General features: G+C 43.8%; 1 protein-coding gene across 14 annotated transcripts in view; it reads left to right on the top strand.

Annotated features, from left to right (window-relative positions):
• Nucleotides 1-24,111, top strand: part of KCNMA1 (potassium calcium-activated channel subfamily M alpha 1) — an 804,436-nt gene extending 780,325 nt beyond the window's left edge. For 4 of the 14 annotated variants that reach the window (XM_066349714.1, XM_066349710.1, XM_066349712.1 and 1 more), the window contains 4 exons: nt 2,608-2,802; nt 4,697-4,815; nt 6,783-7,007; nt 16,343-24,111. In XM_066349714.1, coding sequence (XP_066205811.1) covers nt 2,608-2,802; nt 4,697-4,815; nt 6,783-7,007; nt 16,343-16,367 — 564 coding nt within the window. In that variant the 3' untranslated portion in view covers nt 16,368-24,111. Of the gene's footprint in view, nt 1-2,607; nt 2,803-4,696; nt 4,816-6,782; nt 9,413-16,342 lie in introns of those variants that run through there. The other 10 variants (XM_066349728.1, XM_066349727.1, XM_066349729.1 and 7 more) reach the window with 4 other exon arrangements.
• Nucleotides 24,112-26,805: the final 2,694 nt, after the last annotated feature.

Here is a 26,805-nt window from a genome sequence, read left to right as displayed (position 1 = left end):
TCCACTTTCTTCCTCTTGTTCCTGATCTTAAGGGGAAGGCATCCAGGAAATTCAATGTTTCAACATTAAATTTTATGTTAGCTTATGTTTTTCATGCATGCCCTCTATCAGATTGAGGAATTACCCTTCTATTCCTAGCTTGTTGAGTGTGTTTGTCATGAAAAGATACTGGATTCTTTTAGTATTTCTTACCTTTCCATTTTAATTTCAATATCTTACTAAAAAATTGGTTAAGTTGTATTTCTCATCATCTATTCTTTGACTTATTATAGATACTCTATATTTTTAAAAAATTTATTATGGTTTCAAAACAAAAATATTTTAAATTCCTTTAATTCAAAAAAATTACTTTTCATTGCATTTTAAGCACTGTGGTTCCCTTTTGAAAAATACTCATATTGGCTCTGTTTTCGCCCTCTGTACATTTGAGCAAGGAGAGGTCTGGTTTTCAGGGAACGAGGTCCTAGGAGTCCAGTTCCACCCTCTGTGCTATTGCATTCCCCCATCAGTCTTGATCTAGAGGGGTGATTATAATGCAAAGGCTCTTGCCAAAGTTCTGTGCCCAGCATTCACTCACTTGATGTGCTACAGGGCTGAGAGGGGTCTTCTGCTTCTAAGGATAGGCTATCTAATAGTGGGTAGGAGGATTTACCTCAGAAAACTTTGGAAATGTTTGTATGTGCCCTCAGCCAACCTCAACTAGAGCGTGCCTCTGGTGAGTGTCCCACTGCTGCAACCACATCCCAGGTGCAGCCCCCAGGACCCTTGCTGTGCCATTCTTGAGTCTAAATGGGGTCTTAGAAATGAGGCAGACTGAGAAGTACATATCAAAGACCCAGTCAATGGCCTTGCTCCCCCAAAAAAGTATGTAAAAGATTTTTTAAAAGGGAAGGTTTGGAATGAGCTGACTGTTCCTGTCCATCAAAGACCCCAAGTCTCTGCTATCAGTGCATCAGGTATTTATCAGTGCTTCCTGGACACACTTTCCTGAGTGCCTCACATGTATCAGTTCCACAGTCCTTATAACCGCTCTGCAATTACATTTTACAGAGCATGAAGCTGAGATACAAAAATGAAAATAACTTTCTGAGGTCAAACAGCTACTGAGTGGAGAGGTCAGCATTAAATCTACAGTCTAATAATGCTCCTCCTTAACCACTCTACATATACGTTTATCTATTTGTTTATCTGTCTACCTATCTATCTGTCAATCAGTCATCGATCTACCTATGTATCCAGTCAGATAGTAGATATAGATAGACATATGCCATTATGTACACACATACACATACATGCCAGCAACATTTCCTCCTTTCCTCACCTCTGCTCTGCACAGCTGAGCTCTGGTAGGGGACGGATTCTCCTTAGGGTCTGATTGGTTCCGAATGACTCTCTGTTTCTTTTACTCTTGGGGTTTTGTATTACTTAGGTATTTTTGCTAATATTTCGATGAGGAGAATGAACTTAGCCCCACTACCTCTCATCCAAACCCTAAAGTCCTCATGGAATTCTTTGCATGTAAACTTGAACTTAATGATGTGTTCATTTTACGGATGAGAAATTCAAAGCCCAGAATGGTAAGACAACTTCCCCGAGACCCAGAACAGCAATGGTCAAGCAGGAGGACACCTTGCCCGTTCCTGGTTTGTCCCCCACTCCATTTAGCCGGGTAAACTGTCTAAGGAACTGCTGAGGTAGAAACCCAGCTGTCTTCTCCTGACCTGCTCCTCAAAAGCCACAAGCGGGATTTGGTTGGATTTTTGTTTTGCCTGTTTGAGTTCCTCTTACATGGGAGAATGGAATGCAGGCCCTTAACTGAGATTTCTTTTGAATTAGACTAGGTGACAAATGTCTTTTTGAGCTCTTTTATTTGACATCCTATTAATTTTTTTAAAACTGCCATTGTTTTACTCTTGACAGACCTGTTATATGTCAGATGTGAGACAAATGTACGCATAGAGGAGGCTTCTCTAATAAGCTGCATTTGCCTCAGACTACCGAGGTTCTGTGAAAAACAAAACCCAAGGTGCCCCCACCAAGACATGCGCCTTGTCATAAATTCTCTGGCATATTTGATTGGCTTCTAGGTTAGACTGTATCAAAGCACGTGATAAGTCATTGAGTATGTGGCCCTAATGATGCTCTTGGTGTGTCCTTCCAACACAGCAGTTTCGCCATTGTTACGGGGAGGCCGCTTCCAGGCACATAGGTGACAGGGCCTCCGGGGCAGTCCTGCTGGGGTCAGCAGCCTGGGCAGGCTACGTCTTACTACACATGGAAGCAGTATTTACATCCCTAGTAACACCAATTATGGTAAACACCAACTATGTAGACTTTAGCCCTTTAATAAAAATCCTCTGAATTGGTCTTTAAAAGTCAGACTCTTGTGACAGAACCAAGTAGGAGAGAAAAGAATGGAATAATTGGAGGCTGCTGTCTTTTTACTTCCCACATAAAATTATTTGAAGAGACAGGCCAGAACTTTAAACAGGCATATCAAGAAAAGTTGTAATTTGGCTGTCTGTTGTCGTGACTTTAGGACTTCCTGTGTGCTTAAGGGATGTCTCCCCCATCTCCCTCTCTCTCTCTCTCTCTGTCTCTTCCCAGACGTACTTCAATGACAATATCCTTACCCTGATACGGACCCTGGTGACCGGAGGAGCCACGCCAGAGCTCGAGGCTCTGATTGCCGAGGAGAATGCTCTGCGTGGGGGCTACAGCACCCCCCAGACCCTGGCCAACAGGGACCGCTGCCGTGTGGCCCAGTTAGCACTGCTGGATGGGCCCTTTGCAGACTTGGGGGTGAGTGTACCACTCAGGGTTCACCTGAGCCTGCTGCTCAGTAATAGCTTGGTCCAAATGAACTGGGTGCCAGACAGTGACAAACTAAGTGTGTTTATTCCCCCTTCAAAAGTAAATGACTATAAGAGGTAATGTTTACAGTTTACTGTGTATCAGCCACTGTATTACATGTAATCATTTATTTTGCCCTCATGGCAACCCTTTGATATAGATTGTATTATCAGACACTGTAAGGAAACGGAGGCTCAGAGAGCATGAAGACTGGCCTTCTCAGGAATTTGCACCAGGAACCCTGGCTTCAAAGCCCATAGCTTGCTCACTGCCCTTAGATGTCTTTTACCAAGAGATAGAAGACAGCAGGTGATTCTAACATGCAGTCAAGTTCAGAAACACTTTCTCTAGTTTTTTAGCATAGCTCAGGGCTACTTAATCCCAACTTCACATTAATTGCCCATGAAGAGCTTTTACAAACCACTGATGGCCATACCCAGTCCCCAGGTTTCTGAGATTTTGTAACTGGATAGGGCCCAGGCACTAAGGGTTTTCAAATTATGTGCTGCAGTAATGATGTGCTCCACTACCACTGGCTAAACAAATAGCATCTCATGTGGATCCTGTAATGCTTCTAATTTCAGAGCCAGATCTCCTTATTTCTGATGCTGGACGCAGTCACCCTCTCCCATGCCCTTCCTGCTGCAGAGATGACAAATGCCTCCCTTTGGGTTCCATGCACCAGCCTGGTTCAAGCACGTTGGCAGAAGTGTACAGTCTTGACCCTTATTCCCAGCCCTACTGCAGGGATGCATTCAAGGGCTGGAGCCACAAATCTTGGAAACTGATAAATTCATTGCACAAACAATCATATCAGCTCGAGGAAAGGGTCACTTTCTCCATTTCTTCTGAAGCCCTTATACCAACTTGCCCCATAGTTTAGTTTGGTTATCTGCAGGGACTTACGTTAGGGCTCTTTTGAAAGGCAACTTCTATAGCTCATGGTTCTTTTAACTATCATTTACTTGCTGATATATTTTAAAAGGACCAAGACTTTAAATAATGGTAATATTTGGCTCTGTTTGTGTTCTCTAATATGATGCCCATATGGAAATCCAAATGACAGCAAGGACAGGTGCAGTCACTTTATTCCCAGCGAAGTCATTCTTCAGTGTCCTACCTGTAATAACGCCCACCTGAAGCCACCTGGCTGTCTGAGGCCAGCATTTCCAAGGGAATGAATTTGCTTTCCCATTACACATCAGGCCCCCCAGACCTGGCAAGGTGACTGTGAACTGATTAGAACAGTGAATTCGTTATTCTGCCTGCAGACCTTCAGCTCCTGGGGAAACATTTTCTCTTTCACCCTTGCCATCTCTGAGGTCTGTAAATTGTGCTTTTCATAGTCCTTACCTGAAAGAGTCTGTCACCATTGTACCTCGTGGAGTCTCTTCTTCTTGTAGTGATTTTAATTATCACTTGAGCAGTTTTGACAACACGGTCAGACCACAGTGGTTACAGATGAGCTGGGGCTAATCTGAACTGCCATTTTTCAGAGCTGGTGTCTTCTCCTCAGCTGAACATGCATTTGAGACCCTCAAGCTTCACACCCTCACTTAAAGTGAGGGAGAGGTGCCATCCCCTCTGAGCTCTCATTGCTGCGGGTGGAAAGCTAGAGCGAACCTAGGGGGAAAGTCGCTATTATCCAACTCCAAAAAAATCACCACTCTTGGGTGTAGGCTGTTAACCACATTGACTTTTTCAGCCACAGCCCCTTGGTACACACTCCCCAGCTCAGGAGACACTGAAGCAAGACTTCATTGAAAAGGCCCATTTCCCCTTGGACTTCTATTTCCAAGCCAATAAAAATGATGTTTCTCTCTGTTTTTTTGTTGTCTCCTAGGATGGTGGTTGTTATGGTGATCTGTTCTGCAAAGCTCTGAAAACGTATAATATGCTTTGTTTTGGAATTTACCGGCTGAGAGATGCTCACCTCAGCACCCCCAGCCAATGCACGAAGAGGTGAGTATGCTTCCCCTCTGCTTCCCCACAATGAAGGCAAAGGCCTGTATACATGTTCTCAACATGCAAATTACTCTGCTCACATTCGATCAGAATCTGAGTTTAGAGGTTATGGGAAGCTTTTCTTCTGTAATTACTAATTGCAGATGTAAAGACATTGTGGAAAGAATTTAACTTTAATAGGATAGTTCTATCAAATAATTACAGATGTTTGAATAGAAGCATCTTCTCCACACTCCAGCAACTGGGACAATTCTGTTGGTACCTAATATGGAGATATTTCATATTGCTAGTATTTAAGATAAACGATTCCTTTGCCATATCCTAGGTGCTTATAGTTTTACTTAATACATTTTTAATTGATTCACTCATTTACTTTTATCTATTTATTTTAAGAAAATTGTGTATTATCACTTTAAGCAGAAAAAAGTAATAGTTTATGAGTGCTAATAATATTTTCCTAATATGCATTAAAATAAATTCATAGCAGCCCCAAATTAAAAGTACATCCTAGAATTATCAAAATGAGTGTGTACATTTACCCCAGGTAACAGTGCTATATAGCGTTGAGAGTTTCTCAGTCCTGCTTGCAGATTAAAGTCACTGGGGGTGCTTTTAAAAAATACCCTGATTAACGTGACTGAACTGGTCTGAAATGAGAATAAAAAATTTTAATGCCCAGAGATTACAGTGTGTAGCCAGAGTTGAAAAGAATTGCTGTAGACCAGCAGGTTCTCGGAGTTTTTGTTTGTTTGTTTGTTTGTTTTTGTATTTTTCTGAAGCTGGAAACGGGGAGAGACAGTCAGACAGACTCCCGCATGCGCCCAACCGGGATCCACCCGGCACACCCACCAGGGGCGATGCTCTGCCCACCAGGGGGCGATGCTCTGCCCACCAGGAGGCGATGCTCTGCCCCTCCAGGGCGTCGCTCTGCCGAGACCAGAGCCACTCTAGCACCTGGGGCAGAGGCCAAGGAGCCATCCCCAGCGCCCGGGCCATCTTTGCTCCAATGGAGCCTTGGCTGCAGGAGGGGAAGAGAGAGACAGAGAGGAAGGAGGGGGGGAAGCAAATGGGCGCTTCTCCTATGTGCCCTGGCCAGGAATCGAACCTGGGTCCCCCGCACACCAGGCCGACGCTCTACCGCTGAGCCAACCGGCCAGGGCGGGTTCTCGGAGTTTAGTGAGCATGAGATTCACCTGCCAAGCTTATTAAAACACAAATTGCTGGACCTCATGCCCAGAGTATCTGATTTACTAGGTTTGCGGTGGTGTTACTTAGGAATTTGCATTTTAAGACGTTCCCAGGTGATGCTGGTATCTCTGGCACGAGGACCATGCATTTGAAAATCACCACTCTAAATGAAAGATTGATTTTTTAAAAAAAATCATGTCTGGTTTTAACCAAAGAAAGCCTGATCAAATTGAGAACAGTTAAAGCAGACTGACTCATGGGTGGGGAGGTGTTTTATGTTTTTCCTTTTAATAAAATCCTCATCAAAGTTTATTTTTAAAAGGTAAGAGTGAAGAAGGAGTAAGAAGAGGCTATATTATGGTAAACAAAGATCCTGTGATATGTGCCTAAGATTGTCAGAACATTCTAGAATAAAAGAGGCAGTGAAGTCCATGAAACCTCTTGCATGCACTTGAGCTACTCAGGATCAGAAGTGAACTTGACATTGTATTGAAAGGGGGCATGTAGCTCATAGATAGCACAGCTTTTTTCCCATTACTACCACGGATTTAATATCTTGGGATGTCAGGGCTCATGGCTGGTCTCCTCTGTTGAGCTAAACAGATGGAGATTTAGTTCAACTTGGAAGATAGTTTTTAAGGCCTTTGGCCAGCTATAAGTCCACCTTCCAGAGCCTCTGGTGGACCTGAGGAACCAGGAAATTCCTTCTGGTTCAGAGAGACGTGAGACCCCACCCAGTTGTTCTCATTCTGTGACCTCTTTGCTTTTTCGTCCAGGTATGTCATCACCAACCCCCCGTACGAGTTTGAGCTCGTGCCCACGGACCTGATCTTCTGCTTAATGCAGTTTGATCACAACGCCGGCCAGTCTCGAGCCAGCCTCTCCCATTCCTCTCACTCCTCCCAGTCGTCCAGCAAGAAGAGCTCCTCAGTTCACTCCATCCCGTCCACAGCAAACCGCCCGAACCGGCCCAAGTCCCGGGAGTCCCGAGATAAACAGAAGTACGTGCAGGAAGAGCGGCTCTGATATGTGTATCCACTGCCACCGTGTGTGAAACTGTATCTGCCACTCATTTCCCCAGTGGGTGTTTCCAACAGTAACTTTCCCCATTTTCCCCTGTAGTTCCCCTCTTTTTTTTTACACATATTCGCATATGTATGATAGTGTGCATGTGGTCGTCATTTTTATTTCACCACCATAAAACCCTTGAGCACAACAGCAACTAAGCAGAAGGACCAAAAGTTACTCATGATCTTAGGGGAAAAGTAACCCAAAGGCATGCTCCAGACATAACTAGCTCACTGGGGAATGAGGTCACAGGTTAGCAGAGCGCTTGTGATCCGTGTTTGTTAGGCAAAGCAAGTGAACATAGTTAATTTAGTTGAGGTAGAAGGAAAGCAAAGTTCATTCTGATTTTTCAGGATTATTAGGGTGCTTTGGGTTTTGATTTTGCTGTTGTTTTCCTTTTTTTATATATATACACACACAATAAATATATACATGCATGTTTATTTGAAACAAGCAACTGAAAAGGAACAAAAACATATAAAATGTTTCCACTCTCTGGGCTGAAGAGGATGGGGAAGCTTTTGAAAAGCTTTTGCCATTTGTGTCGATGATGATTAAGCACCTGGTTGTTGTCAGAGACCATCCAAGGTTTCTTAGTTACTAACTGAAGGCTTTAGTTCCAGAGCTGGCTTCCTTTGGGAGTTCAGATGAACGTTTCTATTCTTTCTGTGGAGGAAGGAGTAGTATTCTATTCGTGGATGTATCAAATTCTAGTCATTTAATTTAAGTGCAAAGAGGTTTGATTGCATATTAAATTGTTATTCTGTCTCCTTATGCTGCCATATGAATAGCTATTTTTTTCTTTCACTTTTGACATTTGGGATGAAAAGCCATATGTATCATAAATATCAGATGTAAGTCATTAAAAACTGCCTTCCTAGGACTTTTACATCTTTTCAAAGGTGAATTACTTACCTTATGTACAGAATAAATAATGCTCAGGAAAGAGCAAGTATTTTTCCACACATTCTCAGGGGACCTTTTTACTCCCCTCTGTTTGATTAGCTAGGGCCCCCGTGCCAGGGCTGGGGCCGTGGTTCGGTGAGAGGAAGGTAAACCCAGCAGCAGATGATTTTTTTAGGAGCCAACATGCTAAATAGATCAGAATATAGGAGGATCAAGCCACAGTTGACTCAACAAAGACAAAAGCCAGCTACCACATTAAACGATGGGTACAGCCACATGGTGCTGGCTGTCCCAAAGCAGAGGCTGGTGGGAAAAATTCCTCCTCATCAATTTCTTTGTCATAGCCAATCCACTTAGGCAGGTGAGGAACAGTCCTGGAGAATTGCTCCTTGTCATTTTGAGATGAGGAGGAGAGTACAACAGTGAGCCAAACACATTTTGGTCTAATTGTTTTTTCTTTTCTTTCTTTCTTTTTATCATTTAGTAAACATGAGAGGGAAGATAGAAAATATCCTTTTTTCAATATACAGTTGTCAAGATGTTTTATGCATGCAAATCATGTTAATTCAGGCAGTGCAGTAGTTGTTAAAAATAGGGCCACTTCACCTTAACCAAATTCTTACATAGATGGACTAGCCCTAGGCTGGTATAGACATTTAAAATGTTAACTTGAAAAAAATTCCATCCAACAGAATAGGAGTGGAAGGGAGGAGAAAAATGTCAGCTGTACTATCTCTGAAAAGGTGTTTTTATGGTGAATGGTTTGGGTTTAGATTTTGGCTTCCCTGTACCCTCAAGCATGCTAGTTTTGGAGTTTTGCTTGCTGTGTGAATTGACAAGCACTTTTACTGACAAAATGGGGAGGCTCAGTCAGAACCTCTATCTTCACACCAAAGACAGGGCTACTGCAGTATTCAAAATAGTAACGGGGTGGGGAATAATTGTACACATGTATATTAAATAGCCCTATGAGTGGAAGTTTTCTTTTTCAAATTATTTTTGTCCCTATATATTGATTTATATATTATGTATAACTAGCTATCTTTTTTATATAACTATATAAATATCTTTATATACTATATACACATATATACATAAATATGTATATATACGTATACATACACATATACACACACATATCCCCTAGTTTTGGACCATGAAGAGCTCTTCATGCATTCTTTGCAAAGGAGGTTATACAGTTATGCCCTCAGAACATTTATAACTATAAGAATGTGCCAGTTAAAGTGCTCAACAGGAAATATGACAGTTTAAAAGCATTGTAAAACTCACATAGCTTACTTCTCTCTCTAAAGTGCAACAAGGATGAATAGAATGGGCCAAGGTATGACAATTAATGGTTCTGCATGACCTAGCCACTGCTGGGGGTTTTCTTCTATAACGTTGTCCTTGTGAAAACTTTTGTGAAATTAAAAAAGAAAGGAGTTACAAATTTTATTCTGTTATTGGTTTGTTTATTTTTATTTATATTGTTCTGTTTGTGGTTTTATTTATTTTGTGTTGCTTCCCCCCTCCCATTTCCCCCTCCTACCCTCTTCCTCTTCCTCCTCCTTCCTCCACTTTCTAAATTGCTCAGCGCAATGAGGCTGTGCTGCTGCTACTGCTAGATCCCTTAGAGTTTGTTTGGTGTTCTTGGGCTCGGGGTTGGGTAATTTGGGGGGACTTTCTCTCCATCTGGCTTGCCTTTAAATCTGCACGTGGCCTCCCTGCCCACCTTGGTACCTTGCTCCAAGTTCATCAAGAAACCCAGCTTCCTCCACTCCCCCATCACCACCACCCAACCTCGTCCCCCATCAGTCTGTCCACATCTCTGTGTTTATCTTGGCAAGACCTACTAAATCAATGATGATGCCAGTTGATACAGTTTTTAGGAAAATATTTGCAGCTATTCCATTTGGCAAACCTGCTTCTCGTTTAATATTTTATCCTCCTTTCGATTGAAACCAGGAGGGTTACTCATGGCAAAGGCACTGGTCTTCTTTATGTTTGATCAGTATGACCTCAAATTAAAACTGTTCAGTTCTATGTATCACATGAAAAGCCCACACCCAGTCATCTGGGGGCTAACAATTCCGTCTTGATTACCCGGGTCTCTCCAGCCACCTGCCTTTCAGACATTTGTTCACTCTCGACCAGAGATTGGGCAGATAGAGAGAAGTAAATCCAAAATGCGTGTTATATACAGTCTGTTAGCAGCTCTGATGAGATGATGTTGTGATGGGAAAGGAGTGGGACATGGAATGAAATTTTGGGATTTCCCCTGGATTTGGGGCGCATAACAGAGAGTTGACTATACTTGTGTAATGATATATTCAATGATGAGAAAGGTATTATTACTACTTGTATATTATTAGCCCAAACTACTATATCCTACTACTATATCCTACTCTCTTCCATTGTTTTCTGTGGCCCCAGATTTCCCAGTCCTCTTTCGGGTTCTCTGAGGGAGGAGGCATACAAGTTTTATGTTTCTCCTCCTTCCCCACCCCACCAAAAAAAGAATTAAGTACTAAGGGTAGAAAGTGAACGAGTTATTTGAAGAGAACATATGTGCATTAGGAACAATAGCTACAAACTCAATCATCTGTACCATTCTAGAATAGTAGCAAGTTGTAAACCATTCAGTCCAATTTGTTCTAGGCTTTGAACGAGGTCAACCTTAAAAGTAAGTGGGTAGACCAGGAGGCACAGCAAACTTCCTCAGCCTCAAAACTCAGAGGATAATGAAGTCATCAACATCTCTAATGACTGCTACTCAGGGTCCTTTCTGAAGCCAGTTCCAATGGCTAAGAGAAAGCTGGACTTCTGTACTAATAGATGTATACCACAGCTGAGAAAGACTTTCAAATTCTGTTATAAATACTAACGGTTGTAACCCAGAACTTTACTCACAATAGGTGCTGAATACATACTTTGAAATAAATTGGCCTTAAACATTTTTATAGCATTCATCATTTTATAAATTATCTCTACCCCCTTGGCTTATCTTGAAAAATATACAACAAATGCCTGTAGGTGCTTCACGAGGCTGCTGTGCTGTTGGCACTGTCTCGAGCTGGGTACACAGCTCCTGAGAGAGGGAACAGTCCTGTGAGCTCAGTGAGTGGGAGGACTGACTGCCTTCTGCCAGCACTGTCAAGATCCCAGGTGGCCAGAAAAACCTTTTGACTGGCTCTTCTTCAGCATGGGAAAAGCCTAAAGGTGTCTGCATCCCAATAGAGACAATTAAATCAACCTGCCAGGTTCCTATAGCAACATGCTCTGGAGGAGAAAGGAGAGTACAGAAACTTCAGGGCCTGTGCAAGTCAAGACAGGGTAAAATCAATGTCTCAGCTTCTTCCAGCTCGGCCCTGCTTTGTCATAACATGATAAAGAAGTAGCTGTGGGCACCTGTCACTAACCTGGTTGCCTGTCTCCCTCCAGGAGGTAGCACATTCATTGCATGGGGAAATGAGAGGATTCTCTCTGCCACCTGCCACCTGAAAGGGAAGAGTGCAAATTCTACCCTCCGGTGCGGAGGGCCAGGAGGGGGCAGTTTACTCTGCCTGCTGAATGGCAGCATTAGACTTCGAGTTAGAGGACGCATGTATAGACACAGGGGACAGTCGCAAAGAAGTGAGACAGTTTTCATAAACAAAAACTGCTCTGGTTCTGGTACAAATGATTTTCATTTCTCTAAGATAGCCACACTTTGCCGGGGAGGAAGGAGGCTGTGTGCGTGGGTGGGGTCCGCCGGGAGCCTGGGGTCTGAGGGGCAGAGGGCGAATGCCAGCCTTCCTCTCGGAAATGGACAATGTGCAACCACACAGCATCACCTTTGAAGGCTGAGCTCCTTGTTAGCTCGTGCTGTCCTTCACTGTTATCTCTATCCGAACAGAATCTTTTCCTTTCAATCCTTTTCTCTCTAAACCTCAGCCTGTGGTACAGCAAGAGGGCCAATTACTCCAAATGCCTCTGCTGTATCATCATCCCCCTTTTCGTGCATTCTCCTCTGGGGAGTAGTTATGTGAAAAGGCTAAATCCCACAGCTCTGACAACCCACAGAGCCAGCAAAGTGGCTTAATTTTCATAGTGCAGCCTGTTTCTCTGCTTCTGGGTCCCCAGCAGTTATGTCAGCCCAGATCTGGGGACCTTTCCCATCATCACTTAATATTCTGGGGTTGCTTGAGGCTGGGGGGGATGCTGACCCTGATCCTGTGCCCTTCAACCTTAGTGCTGAGAGCAGCAGTGGAAATGGAGGTGATTTGCAGGTAGGGTTGGGCGCCTGTTGAGAGAAAGCCAGTATTTCAAAGATGCAGATACCACAGGAGGAGAGCAGCCCTGACCTCCCCAGATAGAACACCAAGTCACCCCTTCTCCTCACCTTCCAAGTGAAGACTACCCAACTAAATCCTCGTCTGTCATCTCTATTGCCACAATCCCCATTCTTCAGGTCATCCCCCCCCCCACTTATACACCACAGTTCTTTACTCCCAGCTCATTTCTCATTTACAATAATACTGAAAGATACTATCCATCCTTATGTAACAGTCTCTTAGTACCGTGAGTACTTGTATTGATGTTAACCTTATATTAAAAGCCGACACCTTAGTGATTACCATGGGCCAGACACTCTTGTTCTAAGCACTTTCCATGTACTAACTCATTCAATCCTTAAGACAATCTCAGATGTTGATGCTGTTGGTATCTTTGTGTGAAAGATGTAAAATCTGAAGGATAGGTTTTTTCAGTTCACCCCTAGGCAATAAGTAGCAGAGTAGAATTTAAAACTGAATTCTATAAATTTTTTCACTATGGTATAAGGTCTGCTTGCTAACATTGCTAATAATTCCTGATAGTCCTAACAGCTCACATTGACTTATCATGCAACCTGACCTGTGGTAAGTGATTCATGGACACCAACCCCTTTTATTCAAACCACAGCACTAGGAAAATCCTATGATTAGCCCCATTTTACAGAAGAGAAACTCAAGCTAAGAGACATTTTGTAATGACTTGCTCAGAGCCATGCAACTAGTATGTGATTGAGCCAGTGTTTTTTGAGCTTAACCAACTGCTATCCGCCCTCTTCTTGGCATACAGCTCATTGCTTGTCCGCGCAGGACGCATAGGCGCGCGCAGCGGGTCTGGGCGGGGCATCCGCCAGCGGCAGTGGCAGTTCTTTAACCAGCATCTCTCCGCAGTTCTTTTCGAGGTTTTCTCTTGTTCCACTAGCCCACAGACTGCATGCAATGCCACTCCCTAACTCCAGGCAGGTCACACATGTGGTCACAGTGATGATGTCCTGCATCTCACCTTCAAGAAGCTTATTAACAAATGGGACCATTTTTCTCTGGTAGCAAGGAAGACCTCACAGATATATTATTGCCCTCCTCAATTTAGGGATGAAATAAAGTTCTCAGAAATCCTTCTGGCTGTGGGATGAAGCAAGGAGAAGAGATAAACTCAGGGATTTGAATTTATCCTAGACCCCTACATCAGCATCATTTAAATTCCTTCCCTGGGCATCCTTCCTTATGGCCGACTCTGTAGCCACCCATTGGCAGTTTCTTTTATTTGGAAGGCAAGATTTAGTAAACCACAGTGTCATTGTCATACTTGAAACAGAATGGCTGATGATCATTAAGTGTATGTCCCCTGAAGCCCTTTGGGAGAATCTCTTCATCAGATACATTTGCCCCCAGAGGATTTAGTACAATGCCCAGAGCTTTAAATATTTCTACTTCCTCAGCATCCCTATCTAACCAAGTCTCCAATAGCCCGTGCATTTACATCTTACAAGTCACCCAAACTGAAAGCCCATCCCTTGGGCATAATGAAAACTTCAGCTCCTCACCAGGGTGTGCTTTCACACAACTTCTCGTGTTGAAGCCGAATGACCAAAACACATGTGCTTAGATTTTTTTCTTATGGCAAGAAATTTAAAAAGAAAGAGAAGGGAGCTTACATGGGGAAATAATTCTCCCTTTTTCACAGACAGTAGAAGGAAATTGATATTCTCTCTGCCCTGAAAGGTCAAGATGCCATCTTTGAATTGAACTGTGAAGACTAAATTCTGAACAATTATTGTCTGCAGCAGTTGTAAAAATTTCAGCAAATTGCAGCTGTCTTAGGTCTTTCACCCAAAAGACCTACTCGTTTTCATAAGCAGAGTTCAGTCTCCCTTCCAACCTGGCATGCCCAACCTAGCACTAAATCCCTTTGCAAAATCAGTCCACATGATGGCCTGGCCAAAGCAAAGGGCAGCTCAGGCAAAGCGCATAGATGCCGGGTTCAGGCTTCTCAAAATCATCTTTACACATAAACCGCTGGAAAAAGTCGCAGTTTGAAATTGTTTCAGCGGCCTGGCAATGCTTTTAAAACATGATAACCATCACACTCTACTCCCCTCTGAAAGGTTAGTTTAATCGTAGATCACAAAAAATTGGTTTCCACAAATGCATAATGGTTCATCTATGTCACAGTTGAACTAAATGGTTTTTTAAATGGAGCTGAAATTATTTTGATGTGTACACAGTCCCGGGTTTCTATACAACCTTTTTTAACCAGCCCATCAGGAACCTTGCCTCTAAAACCTCATTAATAATTCAGATGTGCTGATGACTTTAAAAGATCTATGGAATTGAAGCTTAGGGAAAAAAAATCTCTGCTTGACAAAAAGATAAATGAATGTAGAAAGAAGCTGTAGGAGTCTGGCAAGCTGTAGATCATCTCAGAACAGATTGTAACTTTATCATTCTGTCAGGGCGAATAATTTAAAGCACTTAATCAGTTAGCTTCACTGTGAGGATGTAGCATTATGAATTCCTATCGTCCAATCTGTTCAAATCAAAGTGAACTTAATTATAATAGGTGAGAGAGCCAGAGCGGGGGCGGGGGGGTGGAGAATGATCCAAGAGGCAGGAAGTTTTCTGCGGAGTAAACGGGGCTGCTGAACAAAGGCTAGTGAGCAAGCTCTCACCCAGAGGCACCCGGCCCCAGTGACTGTGTTAACATTGAGGGCTCGGGGCACTTGACGCAGCCAGAGAAAGTAAAGACCAAGGAGAAACAAGCCAAGTGGTCATGAGCTAAACTTAGATGCTGAATTTATCAATTACTTGTCAAATGGGGACATACACACACACACACAATTCTCTGTCATGTCAAGTGAGTTATTTTTGTTAATGTTATCAGTCCAGGACCCCTGACAGGGCAGTTATGAATTGTTCTGATAGGCAGAAAAGGAAGCTGGAGAAGCCATTGTCTCTATAGCAATGAGTATGCTTGAGAGCTTTTTTCTCTTTCTTTTCTTTTCCTAAGCCACAAAAATTAGGCAGATGATTCCAAGTTAGAATGTCCTCTTCGCCCAGTCTCTTTGTATCTTTAAACATGGTGTATTTTCCAGAAAGTTTCAATCCTAGAAAGAGGCAGGGATGAGGGCTAAGTCTTACAAAATAGCACTGAACTACTGAGAGCATGCTCAGCCATTTGTACTCTGACCCCAGCCCCCAGACCCCCAGACCCCCAGACCCCCAGGCCCCCAGGCCCCCAGTGCTCCGACTCAGCCTTTTTTCTCAGCCATCTGCATTCAGGGTGGAAATGAAATACCAAGACTTCATCTAGCTTCCTTGTCAAAAACTTGGGTTATTATAGTCATTTAAGGTAGTGGCACCAAGAATTCTTTTCGTAACTTTATACCAACACAGAGTTATCTTTCTGGAAATAAAAGCCAATTCCAAATCCTCTGAAAACATTGGTTGCTATTCAAGTGTTTAATTTCATTGGCCAGTGAATTCTGAGGATTTACCTTAAGACCCTCAAAAGTGGCTTGCAAAATAGAAGAATGGAATAGTTGAGATATAACTTGATGTACACTTTTGACAAGTGAAGTTAAGTAAAGGCTGGGAGGAGGACACCCTGTAGAAGATTCTAGAACACTCATTCTGAGGCAGAGACATTGCCCTTATATTCCACTCAGATCAATGGATGCACAAAGCTTTCTTCAGGTCCAATATCTATACCCAATATTTGATATATTTAGCATCTCTTTCCCACCAAAGCTTTTCAGGCCATTAAGGCAGCCTGGGGAATGTTGCCCAAGTTTGTTTTCAAACCCCTCTTTATTCTCTGAGGTGTACCCATGGTGCCTCGATGGCCCATTGGTCATCACTCGCTGTGGCAACAGAGGTATGGTTCAGGTTCTGGGGTTCTCCCTAAAATGCACTGTCTCTCTTAGCAATGACTCACTGTCAGCTTCTATCTATTACCTTTTAGAATTTTTCAATGAACTTTCCAAAGGCTTTACCCTCGGACTAATTAAGCTTCTCATTTCTCCTTCTTGTTCTCTATCCATTTTGCCCTCTAGCAGAAAAGAAATGGTTTACAGATGAACCGGATAATGCCTATCCCAGAAACATTCAAATCAAGCCCATGAGTACCCACATGGCTAACCAGATCAACCAATATAAATCCACAAGCAGCTTGATTCCACCAATCAGAGAAGTTGAAGATGAATGTTGACTCCCAGGAGACCAGAACTATTTTTTTAAAGCCTGACAAACTTCATAAATGGTGATGTGACTTTTCTTCCTCTTACATGCTGAAATCACTGGTGGAAATGATAGGATAAGCCAGATTTGCAAGAAAAAATAGATCTTTCTCTTTGTCTGCCTTGAATATTGCTGCCATGTATTTTGGAAAAGAAACTGATTTCACTTATAAATGAACATACTAAAATAGTCATGTATAGGCTCTAGCATTCTAAATTATTTTTACTTATTAGAAAGAAAATATATTTTTTCTTTTTTTTCATTGTCAAATATCTTCCCTATATCTAAACAACGCAAGATCAAAATGAATAGGTGGCCAGACTCCTGAATGCTCATTTCTCTTCTTTCTCTCTCTTTCTTTGAGGAGAATGATGGTCACCACCACGATTAATCGTAACAAAAGAAAATGGATTATTTAAAACATTTTTTAAATGGTTCAATGATGTAAACATGTATTTTAGTAAATTCAAAAAACAAGACAAAAGGAGGCAGGTGAATTTCCTGGATGGGTGTGTGTTCTGGCTGCATTCACACCAGCTCTTAATAAATGGAGACATTTATTTTCACAGTTGAAAGTCATATTTTTGTAGTTTTAGTTTTCATTCTGTGTTTCTTATCCCTTTGTTAATATACTTAAAGGGAAGACCTTCTTGCAGCTTTTCTACAATTGCCAGATTAGGTTTACCCAGCCAACTAACAATACCAGGAGAGTTGTGAGCACGCCTGGGATGTGGACACTTAGGACCAGATGCACAGGAGACATTGTTCTGTCTGTTGTTCTCATGGTGGGAACTCTTGCCTGCTGTTACGCTTCTCATTTCATATCTCCAAACCACCCACGCAAGTAATTTCAACTATGAAACGTTTGGTCTGATGGGCTTTACTCACTCCCCAGGTCTCAGAGATTTTAGCCTGAAAGTTGGTAAACACTAATGAATAGTTTTTGCTCAATAATAGGATACAATGATACATTCATTCTTTTCACTGAATTTTTGTTTAAAAGCCAGAAATGTTCTATTAACAAGGAGACAACTTTTGCCCAGATTTTAGCTTTTCAGGCTTTCCTTTAGTTGCTGGGACAAAACCCACAAACTTGCTACAACACTTTAAAAAATAACAGAAGGGAGGCAATGAATACACTTACAGGAGACTGTTAGAAAAGGCCTTTGAAGATTACCAGCAATGAAATAAAATGTATCAGCCACTTCAGGCTGTGGTCAAAAGATTTTTCTAGCCATCAGACACAATTATTATGTCTCAGAGCTCTGCTGTCGCCTGCATGCTCCGTGTACAGTCGTCCGGCAATTGTTATGTTCCAAACGATTTAGCAAATCTTTTAACTTCAAAATTATCAATCTTTGATACAATCATCAGGGTATCTGGAGAAGCATGGATGTGACAGTGATTTTTATTTTCTTAAAAATGTGAACAGTGGACACTTGAAGAAACCAAACTTACCAAAATATCCCCAAAAGTTTCATAATATCTATTCCATTAATCCTTTAGACCACGATCCTGTAGGACCTAGTATGTTAGTGCCAATCAGATCAGAGCCAAGAAATGAAATCACCGGGTAAACATGTCCACTCAGTACTTCAATGGCAATGTAGGCAAGACGAGCTTCCAACTCTGTCTCCTCCCTGCAGACCCAATGTAGCCGTGCTTCAACCGTGTAGGTGCCATCCTGAAGTGACTTGTCAGACTGTGTCGTCACATTTTGTAGAATTAGTTCTCTAAAAGTATTGTGAATATAATGTATGTCCAATTGGATTGTTTAAAAACTACTTATAACCAATCACTAGCCTACTCAGCAGACTAAAATGATGCCAGCAGTCTATATTCAGGCTTATTAACATTTCCTGATTTTCAACAGAAGTAGCATTGGTTTGTGGGGCGAATCCCTTGCTAGGATTTTACAACTTTCCTGAAAGCCGGGACTTCTTTCACATGATTTGGCATTGCAGTCGCCTTAGCACATTCACATCCGTCCACGCTCTCTTTCCTTCATGAACCCTGATGGACTCTCCTGCACTCTTTCCTGATGACCATTTCTGGATTTGTCCTCACCACTTGGTCTCCTCTGGCAGGTGATGGCGGCCACCTAAATGATGCTGGAGGAGCATAGGCCACGGAGTCCCAGGCCCGCTCCCTCCCTGCCTCCTCTCTCCACACCAGTCAGTCTGGAGCAGACTTGTGAACTCCGTGCCTATCATGACTAAAGATTTGAGCCTGAATTTTTGTTTTTAACCAAATGGCTAAAATGGTTTTCCACAGCACAGGCGTCCCCCCAAGAAAACGAATTATGGGGAATCCCTTTTCTTCCAGGGCGGGGCAGGAAGCCCGTGCGGCTGTGCCTTTGTTTTCATGAATTGTTCTGGGCCAGAAAATCCAATCTGACAAGTGTTCAAGGAAGTGTGCAAAATGATTGCCTTCTGGTAGGTTGAAAGTGAGGTGGAAACAGAAACCAGATGGTGGCATACCTGAAGGGCTCAGAGGACACCAGAGCCTCCCAGCTGGGCTGTTGGTGGAGCGCTCTGGGGCTGAGGGGGCTCCTCCCACCCCCTGACAGGCTCCTCCCACCCCTGACAGGCTCCTCCCACCCCCCTGACAGGCTCCTCTTTCTGAGCAGATGCGGTGCACACCAGTGCTGATCCTCAGTGGACACCAGAGCCTCCCTGCTGAGGCTGTTGGTGGAGCGCTCCGGTGCTGAGGGGGCTCCTCCCACCCGCCCTGACAGGCTCCTCCCACCCCCTGACAGGCTCCTCCCACCCCCTGACAGGCTCCTCCCACCCCCCTGACAGGCTGCTCTTCCTGGGCAGATGCGTGCACACCAGTGCTGATCCTAGTGGCACAGTCAGTGTGATGAGGCTTTGGTCTCCCATCCCAGAGTGGGGTTCAGAAAAGCCGTTTTCGCCGAAGTAAAAACTATGCTCTGTGGGCTATTTAAGAAACAGACAGCACCTACTTGTAAAGGCTCCATCACCATCATCATCTTCCTTTTTAAGACAACTTTTACCTCCATCTGAGAAGTTTTATGTTTTAAACCAGGGGTCCCCAAACTAAGGCTGCGCATGCGACCCCCTGAGGCCATTTATCCGCCCCCGCAGCACTTCCGGAAGGGGCACCTCTTTCATTGGTGGTCAGTGAGAGGAGTATAGTTCCCATTGAAATACTGGTCAGTTTGTTGATTTAAATTTACTTGTTCTTTATTTTAAATAGTGTATTTGTTCCCGTTTTGTTTTTTTACTTTAAAATAAGGTATATGCAGTGTGCATAGGGATTTGTTCATAGTTTTTTTTATAGTCTGGCCCTCCAACAGTCTGAGGGACAGTGAACTGGCTCCCTGTGTAAAAAGTTTGGGGACCCCTGTTTTAAATTATACCTTGAACCAATATCAAAGTGATTGTGACGAAGGCACTTTGGGGAACACCCAGAAACTCTTTCCTTTGGAAGGTTGGGACATCTTATGGATGTGCTTTGTACAAAATGTAATTGAAGACTTGAAATAAATGGGGAATTCAAACTGTTTGTTTAGGGCAGGAAGGGGAGAAATTTAAAAAGCACAAGAGAACTGGGCTGTTTTCATGTGAGAGGTGGGAGTCCCACTGTCCTGCTAGTGGTTTCCCTGAGGGCTCCAGAGCTACATCTGCACAGGACTAGCTCTGCTCTTTGAGATGTCTTTTGAACTCTTTGAGTATCAGTGACCTCTTTGCAAATGAGAGTCATTTATCTAGATGACTCTAAGGTCCCTTTCAGATCCTAGAAGACGGGGTCTAAGTCAGGGGCGGGAGCCCGGGGAGCAGCCTCGGAGTTGCTCGCGTCCTGTGTGGGAATGACAGTTGTCCTCTGCACACGCAGCTCCGCTCCAGGGCATACCGCTCTCTCTGCTCTGCACGCAGCGGCCAGGTCATTCTTCTGCTCCACACTTTGGAGTCTCTTTAGGTTCAAAAAGCAAATTTCAAAATTAAAATTCTCCTGGATCAATCACATTGATTAGACTTTTCTGTGTGTTCTTGGGATTTCCTTTGCGATCTCATTGCTGCTTGCCCTTTTTCTTGGTTCAAGGCTCAGTTTTGGTCAATCCCTTCCCCACTCACCCATATCTCCAATTTCCAAAGTAGTACAAGGCTCATAAATACTGGATTAATGAAGTTTTCTTCATTCTTATTTCTGCATGTTTATCTGGAAAGTAACTAGCACTTCTCACTTTATTTCATATTCTGTTTGTTTCACTTTTCCCCTTCCATTAGTACACTATCTCTTTGCTACTTACATTCGTAAGTCTAATTTTGATCTATCATTTTTCATTGCCAAAGAGAGTCTCAGTGAAGGAGGCAGGTAAGGAAGGTATACAAATGGAAGAGATGTAGAAAGAGAGAGAGGAAAAAAAAGAATATCCGGCCAACTGACTGAGATATGAAACACCTAACTTATACGAGACTAAACAAATCTATTCAACTTGGACATGAAATTCCAGAGCAGAATCTGTCCACTATTTATTCTATCCCTATAGTCTGTCTATTTTCTATTCTGTTCTTATTTTCTGCCACTGGAATAGTGGTAAAACAACAATCACTATGGTCCATGAAAGGGCCTTTTACTATTTAGATCTTGACGCGTCCTCTTTTAAAAAGAATGAACTGAGAATTCACTTACAACTTACTTAGTAAATTACCTTTTTCCTCCTCCTCTACTCATCCTCTTTTTTTCTGTTTAACAGATGATTTAACATTTAAACACCATGAAACACCATGTTTGTTTGAGGAGGTGAAGTGGCCCTTTGACGAGTCATAATTAGAAACGATTTCCAACCAGTTTATACTAGCATGGCCATATTGGTTGCTTAAGTGAAGTCTGCTTTGATCAGTTGTTGCCCATGAATGCCAGCTGTTAATATTTTTTAAATTGTCATACAACAATTCAAAGAAAGCTTTAATTTTTCCCCCCAAACAACTATAGAGCCTAATTTTCCATTCCTATGGTAAGTTTGCTTGGAACACAAACAGAGAGAAATCATCCCGTGTGCCCAGAGCAGCAATGCTTTCCCTACAGCTGCGAAGTCTCTGTGATATCACAACCCCATGTGATTAAACTGGGAGGCAATTTTAGGTTCGATGATCTGTACCAGACCTTCTTTTCTATTTTGAAACAAGAAAATCGGCCTGAGACTTCTATATCTAGAAATAGGGCAAACTCAGGGCAATCAATAAGGAGTTGGGAAGAAAAAACAAAAAATAAAAAGATATAAACAGCATTGCAAAGCACCATCAGCTAGGAGCATGGGTGTCATGGCAAGAGTTAGGCTTTGGGTAGAAAGGAGGGAGAGGTTGCACTGACCTGGGTGAGTTGGGAAGAATATAGAGGAATCCAATGCTTGCTGGGCTTTGGAGGTGTCGCAATAGGCACTAAGTGGCTGGAGAAATGTGGAGCATGAGGGTGTGTAGGGAGAGAAGCTTAATGGGTCATAGCTCATTGGTAAAAATGTGAGTTTAGTACATAGACCATTTTGTCTCCAGTGACAAGTTCACACAGGGGAGTTGAGGAAAACTAACATGAGATCTCCTGGAAGGGGCTAAAAAGTGAACAGTTTTAAGGGCCAAGCTAAGAGCTTGAGACTTGATTTAAAAAGTCATGGAAAGCCACTAAAAGTTTTAAACAGAGTGATGAACATCAGTACTTGTGCATTTGTCAGGTTGAAAGGTTGAGGTGTCCGTTATTTCAAAAGTCATTGGGAGTATGCACAAAGCTGAACATGTTCCAGGTCGTGTTGCGTCCCAGGGCTGTCCATCCCAAGTCTAAACTCAGCATCATGGAGTCCTGTCTTGCTCCAGGGTGTGTCAAGGATCGTGCTGACTCCAAGGAGCGGCTGTCTTGGAGTTGTAGGGACTGGGGTGTTGGCTGGAACTCGGACAATGACTATGGTTCTGGAGAAGTTTCTTTGTAAAGGGAGCACTGAACCTCAAAGGAAGAGCCATGTCGAGAGATGGGAAAGAAGACAGGAAGGGCGTCGGCAAGTGCAGGCAGCTAAGAGATGGACTGGGCCCACCCAGAGTGGAAGGAACTGAGATAATAGGTCAGAGGAGGCCTGCTAGGCATAAGGAGTGAGCGGCGCTGAAGAGAGGGTAGGGCAGGCCCTGAGGAGTTGGAAGTCAGGCCCACAAAAGTGCTTACAGAATGAGGAGCATGGCTGAGTTCTCCAGAGGAAGTGCAGCTATGAAAAATCAGCTTGCAGAAGACTGGGAGGGGGTTACACCCATTATTTAGGGGCGGAAAGGAACAAAATAAGTAGACAAAGGGGATCTAGGGTACTCCAGAGTCGGGAGAATGGGGGACATGAGAGGAAAACTTTAAGAGAGAGCGAGCGGGTCCACTATGACATTGGAGATGAAGAGAATTGGAGCTGGTGGCTCAGAAATGGAAGGGCTCGCTGGACAAGGCCAGGAACTTTGTTTGTCTTTATCCCCAGACCATGTCGTGAGGCCTGGCTCAGCGCGGGCAGGCAGCAGCCACTTTCTGTTACTTTGGACGCCATGGGCAATGGACGTAGGACAGCTTTTCTAGGTCACTGGCATTCTTCCTGGAGAGGGACCCAAAGGGAGATCTTGAGGTGGGCCTCTTCCTTTGCCTCCCTGTTCACATCACGTATTGTTTCTCATCACTGCCCCTTCCCCAACACACACACACTGGCAGCTTTGGTTTCAGGGTTTCAAATGCTGTGAGCACTTGGCTTTGGTGGCCTTTCTTGACAAGCAGCACAAGGAAAGAATATTTGCTGGCCTGGTGAAAACTGACCTTAATTTCTAGGTAGATTTTACATTTTAAAACTTTTTTTGGCCTGTTTATCCCCTTGAGGACTTGGGTGTTTCTTATCCTCTGACCTTGCTGTTCAGCAAAGCAGGGACAAAAGTTACACCAAAGCTCTCTGCTGTGTCTGCCTTAGGAAGCAGGACTGGGCCCGCTGCTCTGAACCTCAGTCGACGTGGCACTGACACAGGCCTGCCAGAGAAAACCAGAGTTTCCTGCTCTGGGTGTGCAGGGTCAGTGTGAGACGATGGCCCGCGGGTCAGGGAGCCCTGTCAGTAAGGCTGATGGACCCACTTCCAAACTAGACCAAAGCCCTGGCCCCCTGACAGGCCTGCTCCCCTCCCCTCCCTCCGCTGAGTATAGTCTGAGACATGTTTGACCAGAACTGCAACACTTCAAACATAAACCTGGAAATGCTTGTTGGAAATGTCCCGTTCCTAGGTGGCACATCACATCCTGCCTAAAACTTCTGGCCCACTTCCCACTGCTGACAGGCTATAAGCAAACTTCCTCCACTTAACACCAAACCCCTCACTCAATATACTTCTTCAGGGGACAAAGGAAAAAAAGTACACTTATACACACACAGGTCAGCCCTCATGTTCATTAAGGAAAAAGAGTGTGGCTTATTCATCTGTGTTTCAGACTTTTGATTGCTGGTGTTATGACTCTGATTATAAATGAATGGCTATGACTAGACAGGCGCTGGAGCAGGGAATACATGCTGGTGCTCTGAAATGACCCACCCAACTCTGTCATCTGTAACAACCACTGATAACTCTCGTCTTGTAAAAAGGGTTTGTACATAACTTGTACATGGTTTCATTTTGTATTTTTCGCAGATTAAAAATTTATGTATTTGTGTTCTAAAATGAGTGTTTTTGTGTCTCTGTAGCAGCCACATGGCCATGGGGAGATGGGACGGGCGGTGGGGAGTGGCAAAGCTCCTCAGTCCTGGCAGGCTGCTTTGCTTTCTCTGATAGAGTCAAAGTTATGAACCGAGGAGATCCAGGGGCTCGCTTTCTGGCTGAGATTACAAACAACCCCCCACATCTCCAAGGGCACTGACAGTGGGTGCCAGCCCAAGACGGCAATGGGTAGTGGGGGGAAAAAAGAGCCACTGTCATTGGATGTGATGCTTGAGGACCCCTACAGGGTCGCCCCATGGCCAGAGGGGCCCCGTGCTCCTGCAGAAGGCTCCAGCTGCAGGCCTCTGAAGGAATGGGCAACCTTCAGGTAGGTTCTTAAAAACCTAGACTGTTTCTCTCCTCAGCCACCTGCTTTCAAGCCAGTTACCTTTTCTTGACATTGGTGCAGTGATGTTGATGTTCAAACTTCCCCTGCATTTAGCTTATCAAAGCCCAGGACCACCTGCTGAAGGCTTGACTCACCTACCCCACACTCATCCTGACAGAGCAGTAGACAAACTTCATCTCAAGGCAGAACAGACTCCTTAAAAATTACTGCGCTGTTTCAGGACCATGATTTAAGTCTCATTCAGAAGCCTATGAATTTGAACTCTTCCAGGGAGGCTGGACTTTTAAGGTTAAGGCAATCTATCCTGGAGGAAGGGAGTGAAGCTACAAGTTATATGTATGTAATATCTATGATGTAGTGATGCATAATGTATTCTAGCGATCCTCATTTATTTATCAGCCAAGTATTTACCGATTAGCTCCTGGGAGCTGGCAACACAACAGTGAGTAACATCGTGATCCCAGCTTGGTCTGGGGAGGAGTGGAATCAACAAATAAACAGGTTATCTTTGTTTCTTAAGAATTTATCTATGGGGGAAGTACAGTATGCCATTGGGAACACATAAGAGAGGTGCTTAGCCATTTGAAGAACAATCTACCAATTGACTGATACTTTCAAAATCAAACCCCTCTTCTACCTAAGCCAATCCCAGCCCAAACCAGAACTCACTCCCAGGGGTCAGCAGACACAGGCTTACCTGTCAGGAGGTACCAGTTCCTGACAGGCTCTGCTCTCCTGTCTCTCAACTTGCATTCTCCAGTATTTGCTAACAAATCGGAATGTTGTTGGGAAATGTAATTGTAGAGCATATGGTCCCCATTAGTTAGGCAAACTCCTCTGTCAAACTCGGCTCCAAGGAAGGAGTCTGCATAAAGGATGAAGTATTAGGGAAAGATCGACAGTGACAGAGAAAGCAAATAAAAGAGATGAGACAGTGAGTTACAAAATCGCAGGCGCGGTATCTGAAGCACAATAAATGTGGAACATATTTTTCTATTTGTTGAGTAAACAATATATGTGAATTTGTGCTAAAATCTCCCTGTAGCAAAAATCAAAGTAGACCATTCACCAGAATCAATGTTAACTGCTTTGCCACGTCAGATAAGATAGATTCTGCCCGGGAGAAAACAGGAGGGAACAGACAGTGTGCAAAGGAAATAAAGCATGAACAACATCAAATGTAAATATGGGCTTACCACTATTTTAGATGGTAATGAACCAGGCTTTTGAGAGAAGAAACAGAGTCTCATGCTTACCAACCATTCACATTTGGAAAGTCTGAAAATAGAGGATAAAAATCAGAGATTCAAGGTATTTGGAAAGACAACAAAAACCTGGCGACGGTGGCAGGGCAGGATGGGAGTGTGGGTGTCTGGGAGCCGCAGACGGCTTCCCGTCCAGTCTATCCTCTGAAAATTGTGGAGGAAGCAGGGCAGTACCTGTGTTTACACCCACCCTTGCAGCTCGTCCTGCTCTGTCCAAAGAGCTGATGTGGGCCTCCAATCCACTGCCCACTTCAGGCTCTTTGGTTTCTCTCTATTATAATTGTCTTGCTCACTCTTAATTGGACAGATATTTTAAAAAGTAATGTACCTTAAAAAAAAAAAAAAGTAATGTACCTTAATCTTGTCTTTGCAGAAATAACCACCTTTGTTTTTGTAGAATCAACCATCTCTTTCTTATATGTCCATCTCTATTTTTTTTTTTTCTGTATTTTTCTGAAGCTGGAAACGGGAAGAGACAGTCAGACAGACTCCCGCATGCGCCCGACCGGGATCCACCCGGCACGCCCACCAGGGGGCGATGCTCTGCCCCTCCGGAGCGTCGGTCTGCCATGACCAGAGCCACTCTAGCGCCTGGGGCAGAGGCCAAGGAGCCATCCCCAGCGCCCGGGCCATCTTTGCTCCAATGGAGCCTCGGCTGCGGGAGGGGAAGAGAGAGACAGAGAGGAAGGAGAGGGGGAGGGGTGGAGAAACAGATGGGTGCCTCTCCTGTGTGCCCTGGCCGGGAATCGAACCCGGGACTTCTGCACGCCAGGCCGACGCTCTACCACTGAGCCAACCGGCCAGGGCTTGTCCATCTCTATTTAATTAAATTGCATGCTACAATGACAAGTACAAATACTATGCAAGCCTGAGACTTCTGGTCCTGTCCAGTGGTGTAAGCACAAGGAGGCAGGTGGAGGATGGAGCTGCCCACAGGGCACGCAGTGTCAGTG

The sequence above is a fragment of the Saccopteryx leptura genome, chromosome 9 (assembly GCF_036850995.1).
Source record: "Saccopteryx leptura isolate mSacLep1 chromosome 9, mSacLep1_pri_phased_curated, whole genome shotgun sequence".
NCBI classification, from domain to species: domain Eukaryota; kingdom Metazoa; phylum Chordata; class Mammalia; order Chiroptera; family Emballonuridae; genus Saccopteryx; species Saccopteryx leptura.
The sequence above is the reverse complement of the archived record's forward strand: the minus strand, read 5'-3'. Positions and strand labels throughout refer to the sequence as shown.